The sequence below is a fragment of the Zonotrichia albicollis genome, chromosome 4 (genome assembly GCF_047830755.1).
Source record: "Zonotrichia albicollis isolate bZonAlb1 chromosome 4, bZonAlb1.hap1, whole genome shotgun sequence".
NCBI lineage: Eukaryota > Metazoa > Chordata > Aves > Passeriformes > Passerellidae > Zonotrichia > Zonotrichia albicollis.
The window spans coordinates 57,488,425-57,504,917 of NC_133822.1; the positions used below are offsets into that span (position 1 = coordinate 57,488,425).

General features: G+C 35.2%; 1 protein-coding gene across 5 annotated transcripts in view; it reads right to left on the bottom strand.

Moving 5' to 3' along the window:
* The window catches only part of DOCK4 (dedicator of cytokinesis 4), a 221,532-nt gene that overhangs the window by 18,275 nt on the left and 186,764 nt on the right, over positions 1-16,493 (bottom strand). For 3 of the 5 annotated variants that reach the window (XM_014275934.3, XM_005481990.4, XM_074539898.1), the window contains exons 33-43: positions 16,320-16,346; positions 16,058-16,153; positions 14,795-14,855; positions 12,991-13,084; positions 9,179-9,327; positions 8,083-8,169; positions 6,300-6,404; positions 4,344-4,485; positions 3,572-3,738; positions 2,225-2,311; positions 587-763 (exon numbers count right to left, since the gene is read on the bottom strand). In XM_014275934.3, the coding sequence (XP_014131409.2) occupies positions 587-763; positions 2,225-2,311; positions 3,572-3,738; positions 4,344-4,485; positions 6,300-6,404; positions 8,083-8,169; positions 9,179-9,327; positions 12,991-13,084; positions 14,795-14,855; positions 16,058-16,153; positions 16,320-16,346 (1,192 nt within the window). The remainder of the gene's footprint in view (positions 1-586; positions 764-2,224; positions 2,312-3,571; positions 3,739-4,343; positions 4,486-6,299; positions 6,405-8,082; positions 8,170-9,178; positions 9,328-12,990; positions 13,085-14,794; positions 14,856-16,057; positions 16,154-16,319; positions 16,347-16,493) is intronic. The other 2 variants (XM_014275935.3, XM_014275933.3) reach the window with 1 other exon arrangement.

Below are 16,493 nucleotides of genomic sequence, written 5' to 3' on the forward strand. Positions count from 1 at the left end.
TAAATTGTATTTATTTATTTTAATGCCTTTCCCCCCTCCTCCCAAAATAGCTTTTCTTAAAACTTGGAAAAGAGATACAAGAAAGATCAAGAAAATTATGATTCTTTAAGATAATGAACTTCTTGTTGAGAATTTATGTGTATGTGTGTGTGTGTGTGTGTGTACATATATATAAAACAATATATATATACATATATATGTATACGCATATAAAAACTAGAAGGTCTGCACAAAAAAACCAAATTTGTTAGTTGGCCAGAAGTAACTCCTAAGCCAGAATAGGCAGTGTATTATAATAATTTACTTACAATTAACTGGTTAATTGAAAATTTCAAAAAAAATCACCAAAGAATGCAGGGTTAATTGTGAACTGAGTCATCTCTGGAGTAAGTTTATGGTACTATCTACTGCAAAATGGTTATTTCAATAAACCACGTCACTAACATTATCTAAACCAAAAGTGCAATGTAGGTATAATTGCAACAATTATTCATACAGCACTTTCTGTCCTTAATTCATACAGAGGAGCTGCATCTGTACAGGGAAAGAAATAGGACTTTTAATAAACAGAAAGTAAATTGCTTACCTCTTGGTATCTAGCAACTCCACCATTAACTGCTGCATCAATGACCCCATTTAGACACATTGTGAGAGGGTTAATGTTCTGCATCTGTCGAGTTTGACACTGACTAATCAGTGTTCTTAACTGCTGGTTTTTATTTTCTAAAACTTCAATAGCATTCTCAAGGGGGCTCATTTCCACCTGAAACATGAGTGAGAAGCATTGCAAACAACTTAATCTTCAGTTGAAAGATGAAATATATTGGATGTAATTTTTGATTTCTTAACATAAAACAATATTATTCTATGTCCTAGAGTAGTTTGAGAGACAAAGTACTTCTCAGCTGGGGGAGAGATTTGATTTTATCATGCAATCAATGATCAAAATAATCAACTGTCATTCTTTTGTAGATTCATTATCTGTCCTTGAGAGATGACCCAGCCCTTGTTGCAAAATATTAACATACTTTCAGCCAGGGGTGGAACTCTTAGAATTCACGATTAAACCTTCCTTGGTAATTACCTAAAAGAGGCTTGGGGTCAGGGAGCTTAATCTCTTTAAAGGTACAGAGCAGAGCTGAAGTATTGGTGAGTTAGTTTCCTGATCCAAAGTGAAGTTACCAATGAGACTTTATGGATCAGGAATTTTGAATGCAAGCTTTGAGCTAAAATAATGATCAAGTTACAGTCAAAGGCAGCCTTGAGCAGGATGTGCCCCTCAACTCTCAAGGGTGGGGAAGTTCTTTCAACAGGTAGTGTGAACAGCCAGAAAAACCAAATGCTGAGCGTTGGGAAGAGTACAGGCTTGCAGCTGCCTATAATTTACCAAAATATACAAGTGTAAATCTGAGTCATGACCTCATACATGCCCAGGAAAAGTTCTTGCAGCTTACTTTTGTAAATGGTGACTCTAAGGGTAAAATGCTAGTAAACTGAAGGTCTTCATATCAGTGGTCATACTAACCTAGTAAAGACTCAGCAGGAGTCAACTAACAAAATTTTTCATGTCACATACATTTTGATTTTACTAAACTCCACCTTTGGTTTTCTATAGGAGAATATCAAGATGGTGACGTTTTCCTGCTATTATAAGAGAAAAACACAGCAGAGTTTTACAGAAAATCAATGGTACTATAGTATCCTTATATTAAATGGGATTATTCTAAGACTAGCTTTGACAAGAAGGAAGGAAGTCACAGATGCTATGTATACTCCAGGGCTCAGCAACTGACCAGTTATTTAGAGATCTTTATAGGAGGAGCCCTCCTCCAAATATATCTAGAATCTATTTCAGGATTTTTTAAGTAATAGAACAAGAAAGGGAGAGGAAATTCCAGTGTGTCAATAACAGACCGGTACATTTGCTGAGTTTTAAGTAATTTACTGACATTAAATGTTGCCTTTGGGTGTCCATTATTATTCTCAACTTCTTTTTCCTCAGCTGTTTAAATGAATCCAAAGGGTAGTTCTTAAAAATACTTTTCAAGACAAGAGAAAGCAGACAACTCAATATACTTTGTAAATAATTTTGTTGTAGCCACCTTGAGAACTTGGTCAAAGAAATTACATATGTGTAATAAATCTTAAAGCAGTTCATTGACCAACATATGATTAAGGAAGTAAACCAAGCCACAATATGTATTGACATGAGTCTCATACTCACCACTTCACGTTTTTCTACTTCAAACCAACGAGATATTCCAGGTAAACTCTGCACCAAGATCAGTGTGGTTCTCTCTACCCATAGACTCTGAAATATACAGAAGCAATTTATTTCCCTATTGGACTTTGTATCTTCCTTAATTATTACCAGTTTCATTTATGAACACTTTCACTAAAGTAACAGTATACATTAAAAAAAATACTAACATCCAAATTCTACTGAAATGTAGAATAAGTCAATGACACTTGCTTTTTTCTTACTTTCTAGGTCCTACTACTAAGCAGTAATTTCTGCTGATTCTTCACTCTTAAACTTTATTATATATTGTCCCCAAATCTCCAAAAGTCACCCACAACTGCATTGGTATTTTAATATTTATTTTCTGATCTAGCATCTGAGAAGAACAAGAGTTCTGAAGCAGAATAACTTAGAGATCAGAGAGCATGATTAGGTTTCCTTTGAGAAGCCCTATTCAAGATTCCAGAATGCATAGCTGATGGGAGACTCAAATATCATACTGGTAAACACTTTGTGCCAGAGGTTTGTAAAATGACAAATCAACACAGAGGATAGTGCTTACAAAAAATATATGTAAGCTGTACAATTAAAACAAAGCTCAAACATATATCAGAAGACAACAGTGACTCAATTTAGCTAATTTATTATCCTTACAGTTTTTTCTTCTAAATTTATAACAAAATTATTATGGGATAACTCTTTTTGTCAGTCTGAATACCAGAAAATATTCAGCATCAGGATGTGCTTCTAGTGGGTAAGAATTAAAATTACACCAGAAGATGAATTTTACTGTGACATTTTTAGTAGAAGGAACAGAAATGATTTACCTATTAGGGAAGGTACAATTGCTTTTCACTGAGACAATCTCTAAGTTCAGAGGTAGTTTTTAGTCTTGATATCACAGGAACAGGTCATTATGCTGCAGTTCAGTCAAAACTGTCTCTCCCTCGAGAGAGATAACTTTAGGCAATCCTATCCATACCCCAGACTACATCCTTAATGTTTTCCCATCTGCCTGAGAAACTTTTCTGAGACTGCTCTATCCAGTTCTGCCTTCTATACAAAATGACGCAAAAAAAAAGATAATTTTTTCAATTTTAGTCACATTTACAGCAAAACCTCTGCATCTCCCATATATTTTTGATACTATTTTATTAAAAATACGAAGTGAAATACTCAAACCTGAGATACCATCTCCTCTAGAGAATTTGATGTACCACACTCAGCTGAATAATGCAAATGCAGATGATTTTTCAATAAGGCAGCTTTTGTTGATGTTACAAACAAATCCATAGGTCCACTAGATCAGGAAAGGGCATAATACTTTACCTTGAATTCGTTTTCCTTGTCCTTGGTCCCTTTGTGAAATGGTCTGTCGTATCGGAATCGCCAGATGTGATTTACTTTGTAAAAGCTCTTGATATTATCAGGAATGCCATCTCTCTGCAAAACTTCCTGGTTTTCTGGAATTGGTGTCACTGCATAAATCTGCAAATCTATGTGTAAAGAGTTAAGGCTATCCCACTTTATTCAAATTAGCAAAGCATATTGACTCCTGAAGCATTACAGAAGAAAAATTCTTTAAAAAGCGTGCCTCATAAAATGCTTTTATACTGTTAATGGTTTGGGAAAGGAACCAGAGAGATTTTTTGGCTGAGATTTCTTTGTAATGTTTTGTTGAAAATTTCATCTTTATTTTAGAAATAGAGCTACTTACAAGGAATAGTACATAAAGGGATTTAGTTAAATATATTCTTACATAATATGTCATGCTATGCTAAAATAATGTTGTACTGTAAGAAGTTAAATTACTGTACCTTGAACTGCTACACCATTATCACAGTGGTGATAGTTCTGTAGGTATTTTTAGCTAAAGAAATAATGTCAATAACACGTCAAGGAATTCTTAAATAGAACCAAAATTACACAAAAAACTTCTCAACATAATAGAGTAAACTGGGACAAAATGCAGGGAAATTCTCACCTACCATTTATTTCAGTGGAGGCACCATGTGATCGAAATTGGCTATAGGTGTACCTACATCTTTTACAAGCCTAGAACATGTAAGTGCAGAGTATGGCTTTGTGATTATGTGGATACACTGTGCTTCTGCCTGAAAGATGGTCTCATCTGGCTGATTAGCATGTTGCATAGCAATGGCATGTGGGAACTCATTCAACATTCGCTGCTGGAAGGCCTCCAGCCTTTCATAGTCATGTCCTCGGCAAACAAATTCCTTATTCTGAACGGAATAAGAAAACAAAAAGCAAGAGCAAGTTGCATGAAAATAAGTGGGATCCAAACACACGCACTTAAATATTGATTTTCCAGGCAACTTTTGCATCATTTAAAGAAGGGAAAAAGGAAAGAAACCAAAGGCAAGAATAAAAATAAGGAATACAGAAAGAACAGGTTACTTAGAAGAAGGATGTTTCATCATATAAGTTATGTTTTATTTAAAAGTCTGGAAAAATGTAATAATTACACTTCAAAATTTAATAAAAATCTAAAGGGAGAAATTTTTCTTAGTGGATCAAAGAATGCAATTAATGTGATATGTCAGACTGTATAAAATATGTAACAGAAATATAACCCAATAAACAGTTAAGAGAATGAAATGGGTTCGAAGTCAATTCCATGAGGAACTAAGAAACTTTGTTCTGATGTTATATAATTCTGAAGAAAAACACTGCATAAGAAAATTAGAAAGGCATTCAACTTGCCTTACCCTGTAAATGTTGATTAATTATCAGCTTGGAAAATTAAAATGATCCAGTTTTTACAACACAAAGTAAAAGAATGCTCCTGGCATTGAATTCTGAGAACTGAGACTTCCATGGGAATTGCTACAAAAAAAACCCTATAACCATATTATTGTTCAACTACGAATTAAAATGCGAAAGCTTTATTATGAAGTTTAGTCTTTATTTCTTCTACAGCAAACACAGTCAGATTTACAAACTGCTTTGCCATAAAAAATTTAAATCAAATATATTATGTCTGTCCTTGTGGTGTTGCAAGCATAAATACGTGCTGTGTATGTTTAACTTGAAAAATTCATAACAGGATGCATAAGCAGTGAAAGACCTATGGTCTGAAAGTACTGCACTGTTGTGCAACTCTTTCCATTACTTTTACTCCATCGGTTAAACCCTTTCTGATTAATATTTTCAAATTGGTTTATATAGAAGTTATATTCAGATGAATATTAGGTAATCTCAACAAGTATCTTTCCATCAGACCCTTTTTGAGCATTAGTTTAAAAAGGCAGAGTTTCATGCTATACTTGCCAGTTAGAAACAGTCATTTTCCCCACCACTAAGGCAAAGACTAATCAGGCTTTTTAGCCTCCACCACATGGGAGGCTCTTTCATCACTTATTTTAATTACCACAGGAAGAGGAACTCGGATTATGATTGCAGCTGCTCCATGAATAAGATGAATTCTGTTCTCTTCCCAAGGTGACAGTCAATGCAGCTAAACTACTGCAGACTGTGGAAGAGGGGACAGTGTAAACACCTCTAAAATTTTCAAGGGCATTTCAGTAACTTCAGAATTCCAGATTAATGATCAAGATTATTAACCTTTTTATTTGTCAGTTTTAGTACATTAATAATCAATTAAATTCAGCATATAGAATTTCTAAGTCATTTTTACAAAAAGGATCTTAGTAACTGCTTAAATTGCTATTTGCTTAAATGCTAAATTGCTGATTATCCCACCACCAATGGATACTACTTCTGACAGACTTTGCCTGAGTACCCTCCAGCAGGAACAGAACAGGAGAAAAGGAACAAACTACCATGAACCATTGGTCTGTGGAACAGTGTAGGTGCATGGTTTCCAATAAAAACATGAATATTGTGTTTCTGTGTGACTCTAGAAGCCTAGAATTTGGCTTTTCATTAGTCAGGAACTTTTCTTAACCATGAAACATGAAGGTAAAGAATTTCTCACAGGATAAGTACTTGCACATGGTATGAACAAATTTTAACACAGTGAAAGTGATTGTGAATGACAGCATTACTCCATTCTGTTTATTTTCATTTCACTTACCCTCAAGAAGAATGGGAACTTTTTCCCATAGAAACCAACTCTGAAAAATTCCGGCTCCAAGCGCTGTTGATCCATAATTTTGTCATACAGAGATGCTTCCATCATCTGTGTGAGATTGGGAAGAAATGCAATTAGTCTTTTTTGAAAGTGTATTTTTACCATAAATTATCACAAAAGGGGATGTCTTTCACCTCTGGAGTAACGGAATTGCAGTATATCTCTGAGCAACAACTAGGACACCGAGAAGTTTCTGAATGCATCAGATTAAGTAATTATACCTCTTAGGGATCTGAAGGTTTCCAAGAATTAAAAAATAAATCCTTTAAAATATGAAATGCTAATATTAAAGGGGTAAAATAGAAAGACAGTTTGAAACATAGGACCCAGTAATCTGCTAATCACCCAAACACATGGCAGTAATGTGGTCAGTTAAATCGGCAAAGCCTAATTTACATATTCAAGGCAATTGTGTCCAAATCACACCAGATTCCAATGATGTAAGCATCAAATATGAGCTTCTTTAAAATGTCCCAATAGCAATTAGCATAATGTTTGATCAATACATCGGGTTTGTATTTCACTCATAACACTGACACAAGGTGAACTTAATACCCAAGTTCCCTTTTTCTGATGATATTTTCAGCAAAGTTTTCAATACTGTGGAAAAAGCCAAACAGTCTTAGCCCTATTTCAGGTATCACAGACAGCTATTTAGTATGCATATGATATCAATAGCTGCCTAATTATACTGCTATGAGAAATCCCCACACCTCCGTTTTTGGATTAACATTGGTGGCACAGATACAGCAAAAGAATAATTCAAACACAAAACACATTCAGTACAATTAATTAAACTTGCATAAACTAATCATTTTATTCACATGACAATAGTCAATTTGCTTTTGCTTATAGGATTCTGCCATTGACATATCAAATTATATATGGAATAAGCAGATAACAGAGAGTCCTGCCACTTGCATAATTTTGCATAATGTTGTTAAGCAGCTCTGAATTAAAGGGACTTCAGTCAGTCCTAGCAGCAAGTATCCTATATGTACAGGGAGTTTAAAAGGCATGTTGTAATACAAAATTGAATCCATCAGAAGGAGGTAAGAAAAGGCTCAATAATTTTTAAAAAGTACTATCTGAATAAATGAGAAACAATGTTTAGAGTTCTAAAATGAAAGAAACAACAAGAAGACTATACCAAGAAACATTCGTTTTTACTATCTAGTATTAAGCAGATCATATTTTTAAACAGTAAATTAAAAAAAAAATGCGTGCATTGCCTGTGGCTTTGCTTGCAATTACAGCTGCAAAGGCATGCTGCTGCTCCTAGTGAAGGACTGCACACAGCACATTTCATGGATAAACTGTAGGAAACTAATGAAAGTAAGTTTGTATTGTTATTTTTCTGCATAAGCATGCACACATAAAGGATGCTGTACAGCTAAAAATATTTTAAGAACATTAATTTTATAATAAAATAAAGCAACCTGGTCTGGTGGAAGGTGTCAAGCAGGGGGGCTGGAACTAGATCATCTTTAAGGCTTCCAACCCAAACTGCTCTATGAAGATAGAATTTTCTCATTTTTCTTCAAAAAGCTCACACTCCTTTTTTATAATCCTTATTGTAGAAAAGACGCCTCAGGGTAAAAAATAAGAGTGCAAACCAAACCTAAGAACCGTTCTGTGGTAAATTTAATTTCCTCAGTAATATTTTATAACCTAAATTAAAAAGCATTTGGATTCATGATTGATGAAAAGTGTTCAAGTACATTACCCTCATCTTGCTGAGGTTTCTGTAGTCATAGTAGCTCTCATATTGTTCTGCAATTTTCCTGCATAAGATAATGCCATTTTCCCAACACTGCAAGCAAATAAAAGGTGCTCAGTAATTCAAAGCAGCTGTTTGACAATTTGTGATTTATTAGTGGTCCGTTCTATATGTTGCTACTGAAAATATTTGAACCCACTGTCCCCTAAACATGCTGATAGCTTCTGAGTAATACTCATAAATTCTTTGAAGAATTAAAAATATATTTAGAGACTTATTTAATTAATTATTCTTTCTGCACTATGCACAAAATGTAAGTCATCGCAAGAGTGATGGATGACTCTTTTGACGCTACATGAGATGGATTCAACACAGTATGATTTTTACATTTTAAAATTGTACTTTTAATACATCTACCCTAATTTTTTTAGGTTGTACAGTACTTCATTGCACCATGTAAGTTAAACTATATAATTACAGCATTGTTGAAAAACATGATGATCAACATCCATTTGATTACTTGTTTTAGGCTTACATGAATTTTACACTAGCTACACAAAATTGTAATGCATTGCATGTTTGTCAGTAAGATGAATCAGAGCACTATGTGTATATAAAATTTTAGACTACAGGATAATTACACTTGCTTAATTCAGAATAGGCATTTGCAGTAATGACAATGAAGTGTGATTCCCCCAAACAAATTCAGTTCTAGTTTTTAACAGATGCAACATGGCATTGTAAGGTGCAAACATAGCCTTTACAATCCTCACTTGTTCACTAAGTGAATTTCATTAGCTTTATAAGGCTCACTTTCACCACCTTTAAAATGGGGGAAAATGATACCACCTTTTATAAAGTGATTTGACAGTTACAAAGCCAACTGCTATGCATATGAAAATTATTCTTATATGTAAGTGGGAGATTTCTAGGATGCAAACACAGAACTAAACAAAATGTACTGCATCGCTAATAACTGCTGAATCAAGCAAGGACAAACACTTCGCCTCAATACAAGAAAAGAATGCAACACTGGAACTGACATTCTAAAATGAATAAATTGCCCTTCCCAAATCCACTCAGTAAAACAGGACTATTTTACCTTTCCCCTATCAAAGTTTTGAATGATGGTCAGATGGAGACACTCCTTGCGCTGCCACTCTGTTTGCATGGGGTAGTTGAGAAACTCCCTGAGCGGCCGGTCAGACCACTCCAGCAGCTCATCGTACAGCAGGAGAGTGTAGGCAGCCTCTGCAAGACAAACCATAGCACGGCACTCACCAACTCCAAACACATAAAACAGACAAACTAAGTACACAGAGATGTGAATGCTCTTCTTGAGAGGCACCTTTCTAATGGGTAATTGATTTATTTTGAGTATTAGCCAGATGGTACTGGTGGTTTTGGACAGTTACTATTACAGCTATTACAGCTATAATAAAAATAGCTTAAAATTTTCATACACTATTTAGAGTCACTGGGGCACTTCTTCTGGAGTCTCAAAATACAAAGGAGACAAATTAAGTAAGCATTTCCTGCTTAGCCCCAGTCTTCCCTACTGCTAAGGAGAAACCTTCAATGACTCTGCTGTCTGAAAAAAGGAACAAGGACTGGAGGATGAGGAACATGAGTAGTGAAAGAGAAAAGACAACAAGACTGTGGACACAGTCCAAAAGAGAGAGCTGGGAGGAAAACAGGGAGGCAGATGTGTGCTTAATAGAATCCACTCCTTCCACAGAGAAATAAATTCCTGATAGCTGAGCCTTACCAGCTGGCCATAACAAGAAATTTAGAAGTGCAATGTTTTTCTCTTTTTAATTTTTAAAATTTTATTTAGTTTTTGGTTTGGCAGGAATCAAACCGGTTGTCGGTCTCTACTCAGAGAGCTGTGTAGCAATCTTTACATTAATCAGTATAAATAATAGAGGAATATAAAATCTATTATTTTTTTACATTGATTTCAAGAATTCCTCAGAAATAGTACACTAATATAATACAAAATTAATATTTTTATTGGAAAGTCAGACTTCAGCAAATTACAAAACACCAGAATTACTACTGGCCACAACAATCCAATTTGGCTAACTGAGTAAATATGTTATTGATTTCCAAGCTAACATTCACAGTTTATGTTGCCACTCACAGGACCACTTTGCATGAATGAGTCAGCACAAAGATGGGCCATATTCTGGAGATGTACTTCATTGGAGAAAGAAGTTCCCTACTGCACTTATTTTATTGCAGATTTTATAGGTTGTATACAAAGCAAAAAAGATAACAATAAAGTACTAAAGTTCTTTTTGTGCTAAGCTAAGTTTGCCCCTGACAGCCATATCTTACTTCTGCCTCTGCCATATGAGCTCCTGTAAGACAGGCGACTTAAGCCAAATTTTACAGTATTTTTTTTAGCAGCAGTGTTCCTCTACATATCCAACTGAGAACCTGTGGATGAAAAAACATCACTGCAGCAGATAATTGTGTGAGAGAGTGCCTTGACCCCAGTGTTGCAAAATGCTAAGTTTGGTGCAAACTGGTGCTGTGCTGTGATACACCCATGCAAGGAAAAGCAGCTCGAGTTCCACAGACAACCTTAATTCTGGCATCACACTCAGCAGCTCTCAGGTTGCTTGACTGGTTACCACCTTTGTCATAGTTTCAAGCTACATTTTTGTACTCAAGACATGAAGCACATCTATATGACAATTTTAAAAATCCATGAAGCTGATAATAAATTATTCAAAATCATAAGGAAGCAAAAGATAGCAGAACACAAGTAGCTGCTCAGGATAGCTCACTGTGACCTTTCCTTTCTAAACTTGGCATCTAAGTCCTTAACAAAATTTTGTCTGCTCTAACAATGTAATTTTCTTTAATTATAATAAATTTATACAGGTTTCTAAAATAAGAATGACCATACTGGATTACAAGAATGAAGGTTTCCTCCACCCAGTATGTCTGGCAGCGGCCAACACAACAAATAAAATACTGATACCTCAGGGAGAGGTCTGTAACTACTGACTTGCATCAAAGCACTAAGGAGAGATAAATAGGGTTGACTCATGATGTGGACAATTCAATTTATACAGGAAATATTCAAAACACTAGATTTTTCTAAGGTGGATAGGTAAAAAGTCTCATTACAGATCTCAGGAGGAATCAGTGCATTTACGTGATTCAGCCTCAAGAGTGGTATATTTATAGCTGCAACTGAGTGCTGTGTAAAGAAAGATTTGAAATAATGTTTTGTATAAAAAATACTTTTTTTTTTAACAGAGCATTTTTAGAAAAAGTCCAGTAAATCATACTGTGGAAATGAGAGAAAAACCATTTCTTCCCTAGGATGAAACAACGTCATTTGCAAACTAATGCTGCAACATGTAGGAATGTTGCTGAAGTATCAAGCTAATTTTCCTAATCCCAAATTCTCTAGACCAGCTGATATACAAAAGTCTGTATTGTCTCTCATAAGGCAAGGCAATGGACTACAAAAGTCTGTTTTCTAATTATGGGGGTGAGACAAGTCTTATTAAGGCTCTTACAGCAAAAAAAATTAAAAATAATAATAAATTTTACAAAAAAGGAAGCAGTGAAATCTGCCACAGCAAAGAATGTAAAAATCACACAGATTGATAACAAGCATATGGGAAATATAACAAAGTCCGGAAAAATATTTTGAGCAAAATACTGTTTAAAATCAGAATGGATGGCAAAACAATTGCCATCCAATTGCCTAAAAAAAATTAGGTTCATATCACAGTTGAAGGTAAACTGGACACATAATAGTACGCAGTGCAAAAAAGAAAGTCAATGCTGCTCAAAGAGTTACTAAGATCTACTATGCAAAATAATAGCTTTAGTACAAAAGCCAGCTGTGGCAAAGAGACTTCTTAATAATCAAAATTCTCTTGTGACTCACTATTGCCAGGTCACATGAGGAAACTAAAATCTCTCCTTAACAGATCCTGCTATCTAGTCCACATTTAAATGCATGAACTGCAAAGGGAGTGTGGAAATTCCAAGTGAACAATCTTTCTTATGGACAGCAGAAAAGCATAAGGAAAGTTACTGTGACACCAGGTACCTGTAAGCTGTTTACTGGAGCCAACTAACCTGCTTCTAAGAAAATTCAAAATCTAGAAATTTTGAACATATGCAATTGCAAAGACTGAGGAAAAGCTGGAGGTATTACAAGGTCAGTAAAATATTTTGGCAAAGATAGTGTGATTTAAAAGGATATTGATTTTATCTTCTCCAGCACTCACTGATGGCATATAGTTCCCCAAATGAAATGTATGTTTAGCTGTATAAACAACAGCCATACACAATATCTTCTTATTTCTTCATGTAAAAAATAACCATCCTTGGCACAAAATTAGAGAAATCTTGGACAAAATAGTACTGCAAATGTGGTATGTGAAGATTTAGAAAGAGATCATGAAATTGCAATACTCGTCATAGGTTTTAGGATATGTACCTCATTATGAGTAAGTTATATGGGTCTTCCTTTCTTTTATTTCTTTTTTTAAACCAACAATGAGGGTCTGAAACACAGCTGTGTTGAAACACTTCACCAGATAGCCAGAAGCATGACAAAAAAATGTATAGGCTCAGATACCACTGAATGAACTCATAAAAACTTCTTCCAAACTTTACTCCTTTTGGGTGAAAAATGACCGTATCACACATTTATTGCTAGTGGGTATCAACAGAAGTAATTTACATTCACCATGGCTCAGCAAATAATAGTGTCGTGGGGCTGAAAAAAGCAGTATTTTGAGACATCAATTAGGCAAGGAAACTCAGCTGTTGCCTGGTTTGCTATGTTCTGCACTGAGGATACAGCTTACAGGCTTGCGAAAGACTGCAAACCACAGACCAGTCCTAAATATCTTTTTCTAGTTTGTATTCAGTTACCTGTGAAGTTTTGTGCTTTCAGATGTAGGTCATAGAGCTTGTGAATATAGCGAATATACATCTCTTCCTTGTTCAGTTCAGTCTTGTAAAAATTCTGAAATAAAAATGAATTTTGTAATAAAATGTAGTAGCTAATAAATTTATGATAATGGTTGCAAATAAAAGACTTCAAACATAATCTTCTAGAAATATATGCATATATTACATTTCTGAACATAAACCTGCAATTTGTTGTTACATGGATAAAATATGGACTACAATATCATAAATCTTAGTTCAAAACTTTCTTTATCTGTTTACAAGCCCTAAAGCAAGGTATGAAAAAGTAACAGGAAGAGGAGTGCAAGCCTACAGCGCTGTTCACAAGTTACTGCCACATTCACAATGGACATGCAGCTTAAGTCCTCCTGCTAGATATACTCCATGGTCAGGATAATCTGCTTTGGTTAATAAAAATTTATAGGCTAGAAAAGTCTAAGCACTGGTTCTCATTAGCAATTAACAATTTCTGTTTTATTATTTAAATTGCTATTTTAAACTATGCAGTTTTTCTTCTAGTGTACAGTATCCATATTCTGAGCCACTGTTTCCTAAATTGAGTTATTATCAAGGAAAAAGGTGGGAGGAACACTATGAAAACATAAAAAATAAAAACTTTATAGAGAAAATATTTTTAAACTGATTTGAGAAAATTTAGCATTCGTTGTCTCTCTGTTGTGCAAGAGTATTAAAAATTTATTTGAAAATTATTAGAATATGAAATCCACCTTAGCACATATGAGTCATTGAAAATCCCCTTAAAAAGTAACATGGTGTTTTGAGATTTTAAAATATTTTCATTTTCTCTTTATACAAATCTTGGATACTTTGCTAATAATAGATTAAAACCTTCTTACGGATGAAAATAATCCAGGTACTTTAAAGAATTCAAATCATGCAAGATATTTTGACAGCAAGCCAGCCGCTTTATGGCTTCATAGTAAATATCATCCTTATTTAGAGCACTATTTTTCTACTGAAGAAATCCTTTGTTCTCTTATGTATAACTGCTACTTAGAAGTGATCCCAAATTGTTTCACTGACGTCAAAAATGCAGAATTACAAGTCAGCTTATTTTGTTTTTTTCCCCTCTGGCTAAAAATACAGCTTTTCAAAAAATTCACCATGAAAATGGAAACTTTCCAAGGTTAACAGAAGTCAACAAACTTGTCAGTGGAAACTGGCCTAGAATCAAAATGCATCTTGTAAACAAAAATGACATCTTTTTCATGCTATGGTTTAGCACTGTTGGTTTGTGGTAATAAAGATAGCATGACAACAGGAGGTCTTGAGCAGCATTTCTGTCTCTTTTACTGGGGAGAGAATAGTCAGCCTGCAGTTTTCACAAGCTATCCCATAGTATATGCTATAATAACCAACTTGCATCAGTCATTGGAAGAAAAGAAACAAGAGAAATCATGTAGGGTTTGTTTGGTTTGGGAGAGGAGGAAAGGCGTGTTTGTTTCTACGAACTCAGAGACTAATTAAACTTGGAAAGTACTTTGGTGAAGTTTATCCAGTAGGAAGAGACTTAAAACTGAATAATGCAGTTTTGGAGACCTTTCAGAACCAAGCTAGGAAATACCAAGGAAGACTATCTCCCTACTGCACCAATCTCAGCCTGGAAAAAATAATCAGTGATCATAAGTGTAGTGTTACTCTGTCAAATTCTACTCAAATTGCAACAAGAAGCAAAGTATATCCTATTCCAATGTGCATTTGCTCAACTGAAATCGAAAAGGGAAAGACAAAGTATCATACAAACCAAAAGGCTAACAGTGCAGCCAATCTTTTTGCCATCCACTTCTCCCATTTTCATGCAGTCCCTAAAGCAGAAAGTAATGAAAGCCAAAAGTTTATCCTCTTACAGTGAAGCACACCTCAGAAAACAGACACATTTCACTTTGCAAGCTGACTGAAAGGATTGCATTTAGCTGAACAGCTGACCCAAGTAGCTAAGAGATTTCATGCCTCCTTTTGTGGTACATTGAATACCTCAATTGTCAAGAAAGTCAATGTTTTCTTTCTGGCTCTGTCATTACTATGTGACTTTTTTTATCACACAGGGTAAAAAAGTAGCCAGTAGAACCATGCTGAAACAAAAGAATAACAGGCAGACATCACCACATAATCACTAAAAGGAATTTAACATAACTTTAAAACATTCTTGTATACATGAGCCAAACAATTTTCCCAAATACTCTCATAACTAACAGCACACCACTGTTTTGAAAGACTGGGAGTCCTAGAGGTTGTAATCCAGCTGGTCCCTGAAGAGAAATAGCAGGGCCATACTTCTAGAAATTAAGAGTTCAGTCTCTTTGTTGATAAAATAGCTTTCTTTGCAAGCTATCAGTGATGACAGCAAGTGCAGTACTAGGTCTCACCATGTGTCCCTATGGAATGAGGGAGAAAACCTTACAATTAAGTTCTGGACAGTGCTATAGTTGGTGGCAATAAGGAGGACTGAGATGAAATGTGAAGCCTCTACACAGGCTCATAATTGACTGGGAAAATTGCTTTTAGTCTCGCACTCCTGAAAGAGAGAGTACCTGCCTCTCATTTCCCTCTCCTTTGATCACATGGTACAGTCAGATGTGAGGTGTTCATCCAGAGATCATGTCTTTGTATACACACTTACTGTGCCAGTCGACACCACAACTAAGCATGATTGACACAGTAATAAGAATTTTACATATTGTGTAAAACAACTGTCAGGTGATTAGTACTGAGCTCTGTGTCTTCAGACAGACTTGAGTCACCAACCTGCTGCCAGAAGTTACTACATTGCTTGACAGCAAACTCAAGCCCACCACTGGAGTTTTTGCACCATGGGGAGCCTCCTTGGTTGTTTTCATCTGCCAGTGCATTTTCCTGTTGGCTAAGCAGCTGCTGTCAGAGATCCTGAGCACTTACAGCTGCTCTATCCACGTATCCATGTGCAGTCAGCATTGAGCAAGATAACTGTATTTGTTTCCTAATATTTCAAAGATGACAACCCCACCTCTAAATTGTGATAACCACTCACCTGTAGTCCAGGAGCCTCTCCATGAGGCGAGTCACAGTGGCAATTAATGAAACACCACTTTCCCTCCATGTTTCCCGCTCAATTTTCTTCAGCAGACTGGAAAAAAACAAGCCAGAAAAAAGTCACTGTTTATTTTTAACTGTCACTATGACAACATCTCTGCTTTTACCACTACCTTAATACCTTAGCAACATCTTTGATAGTTAGATTTTTTTTTCACAAACACCCTCCCAAGAAGTGCAATTTGCAAACAATGTCTTACCTAGGATAAGGACCAAAAAGTGGAATTCTAGTCCAGGAAGCATTGACAAAACAAATGATTTTTATATTAGCTGCATCAGGTTAAAAATATGTCAAATACCTAATTTTCAGAACATATTCATATCCCAAAGACTAAAACACAATTCTTCCATAAAATTTTTATATTCACTTCATG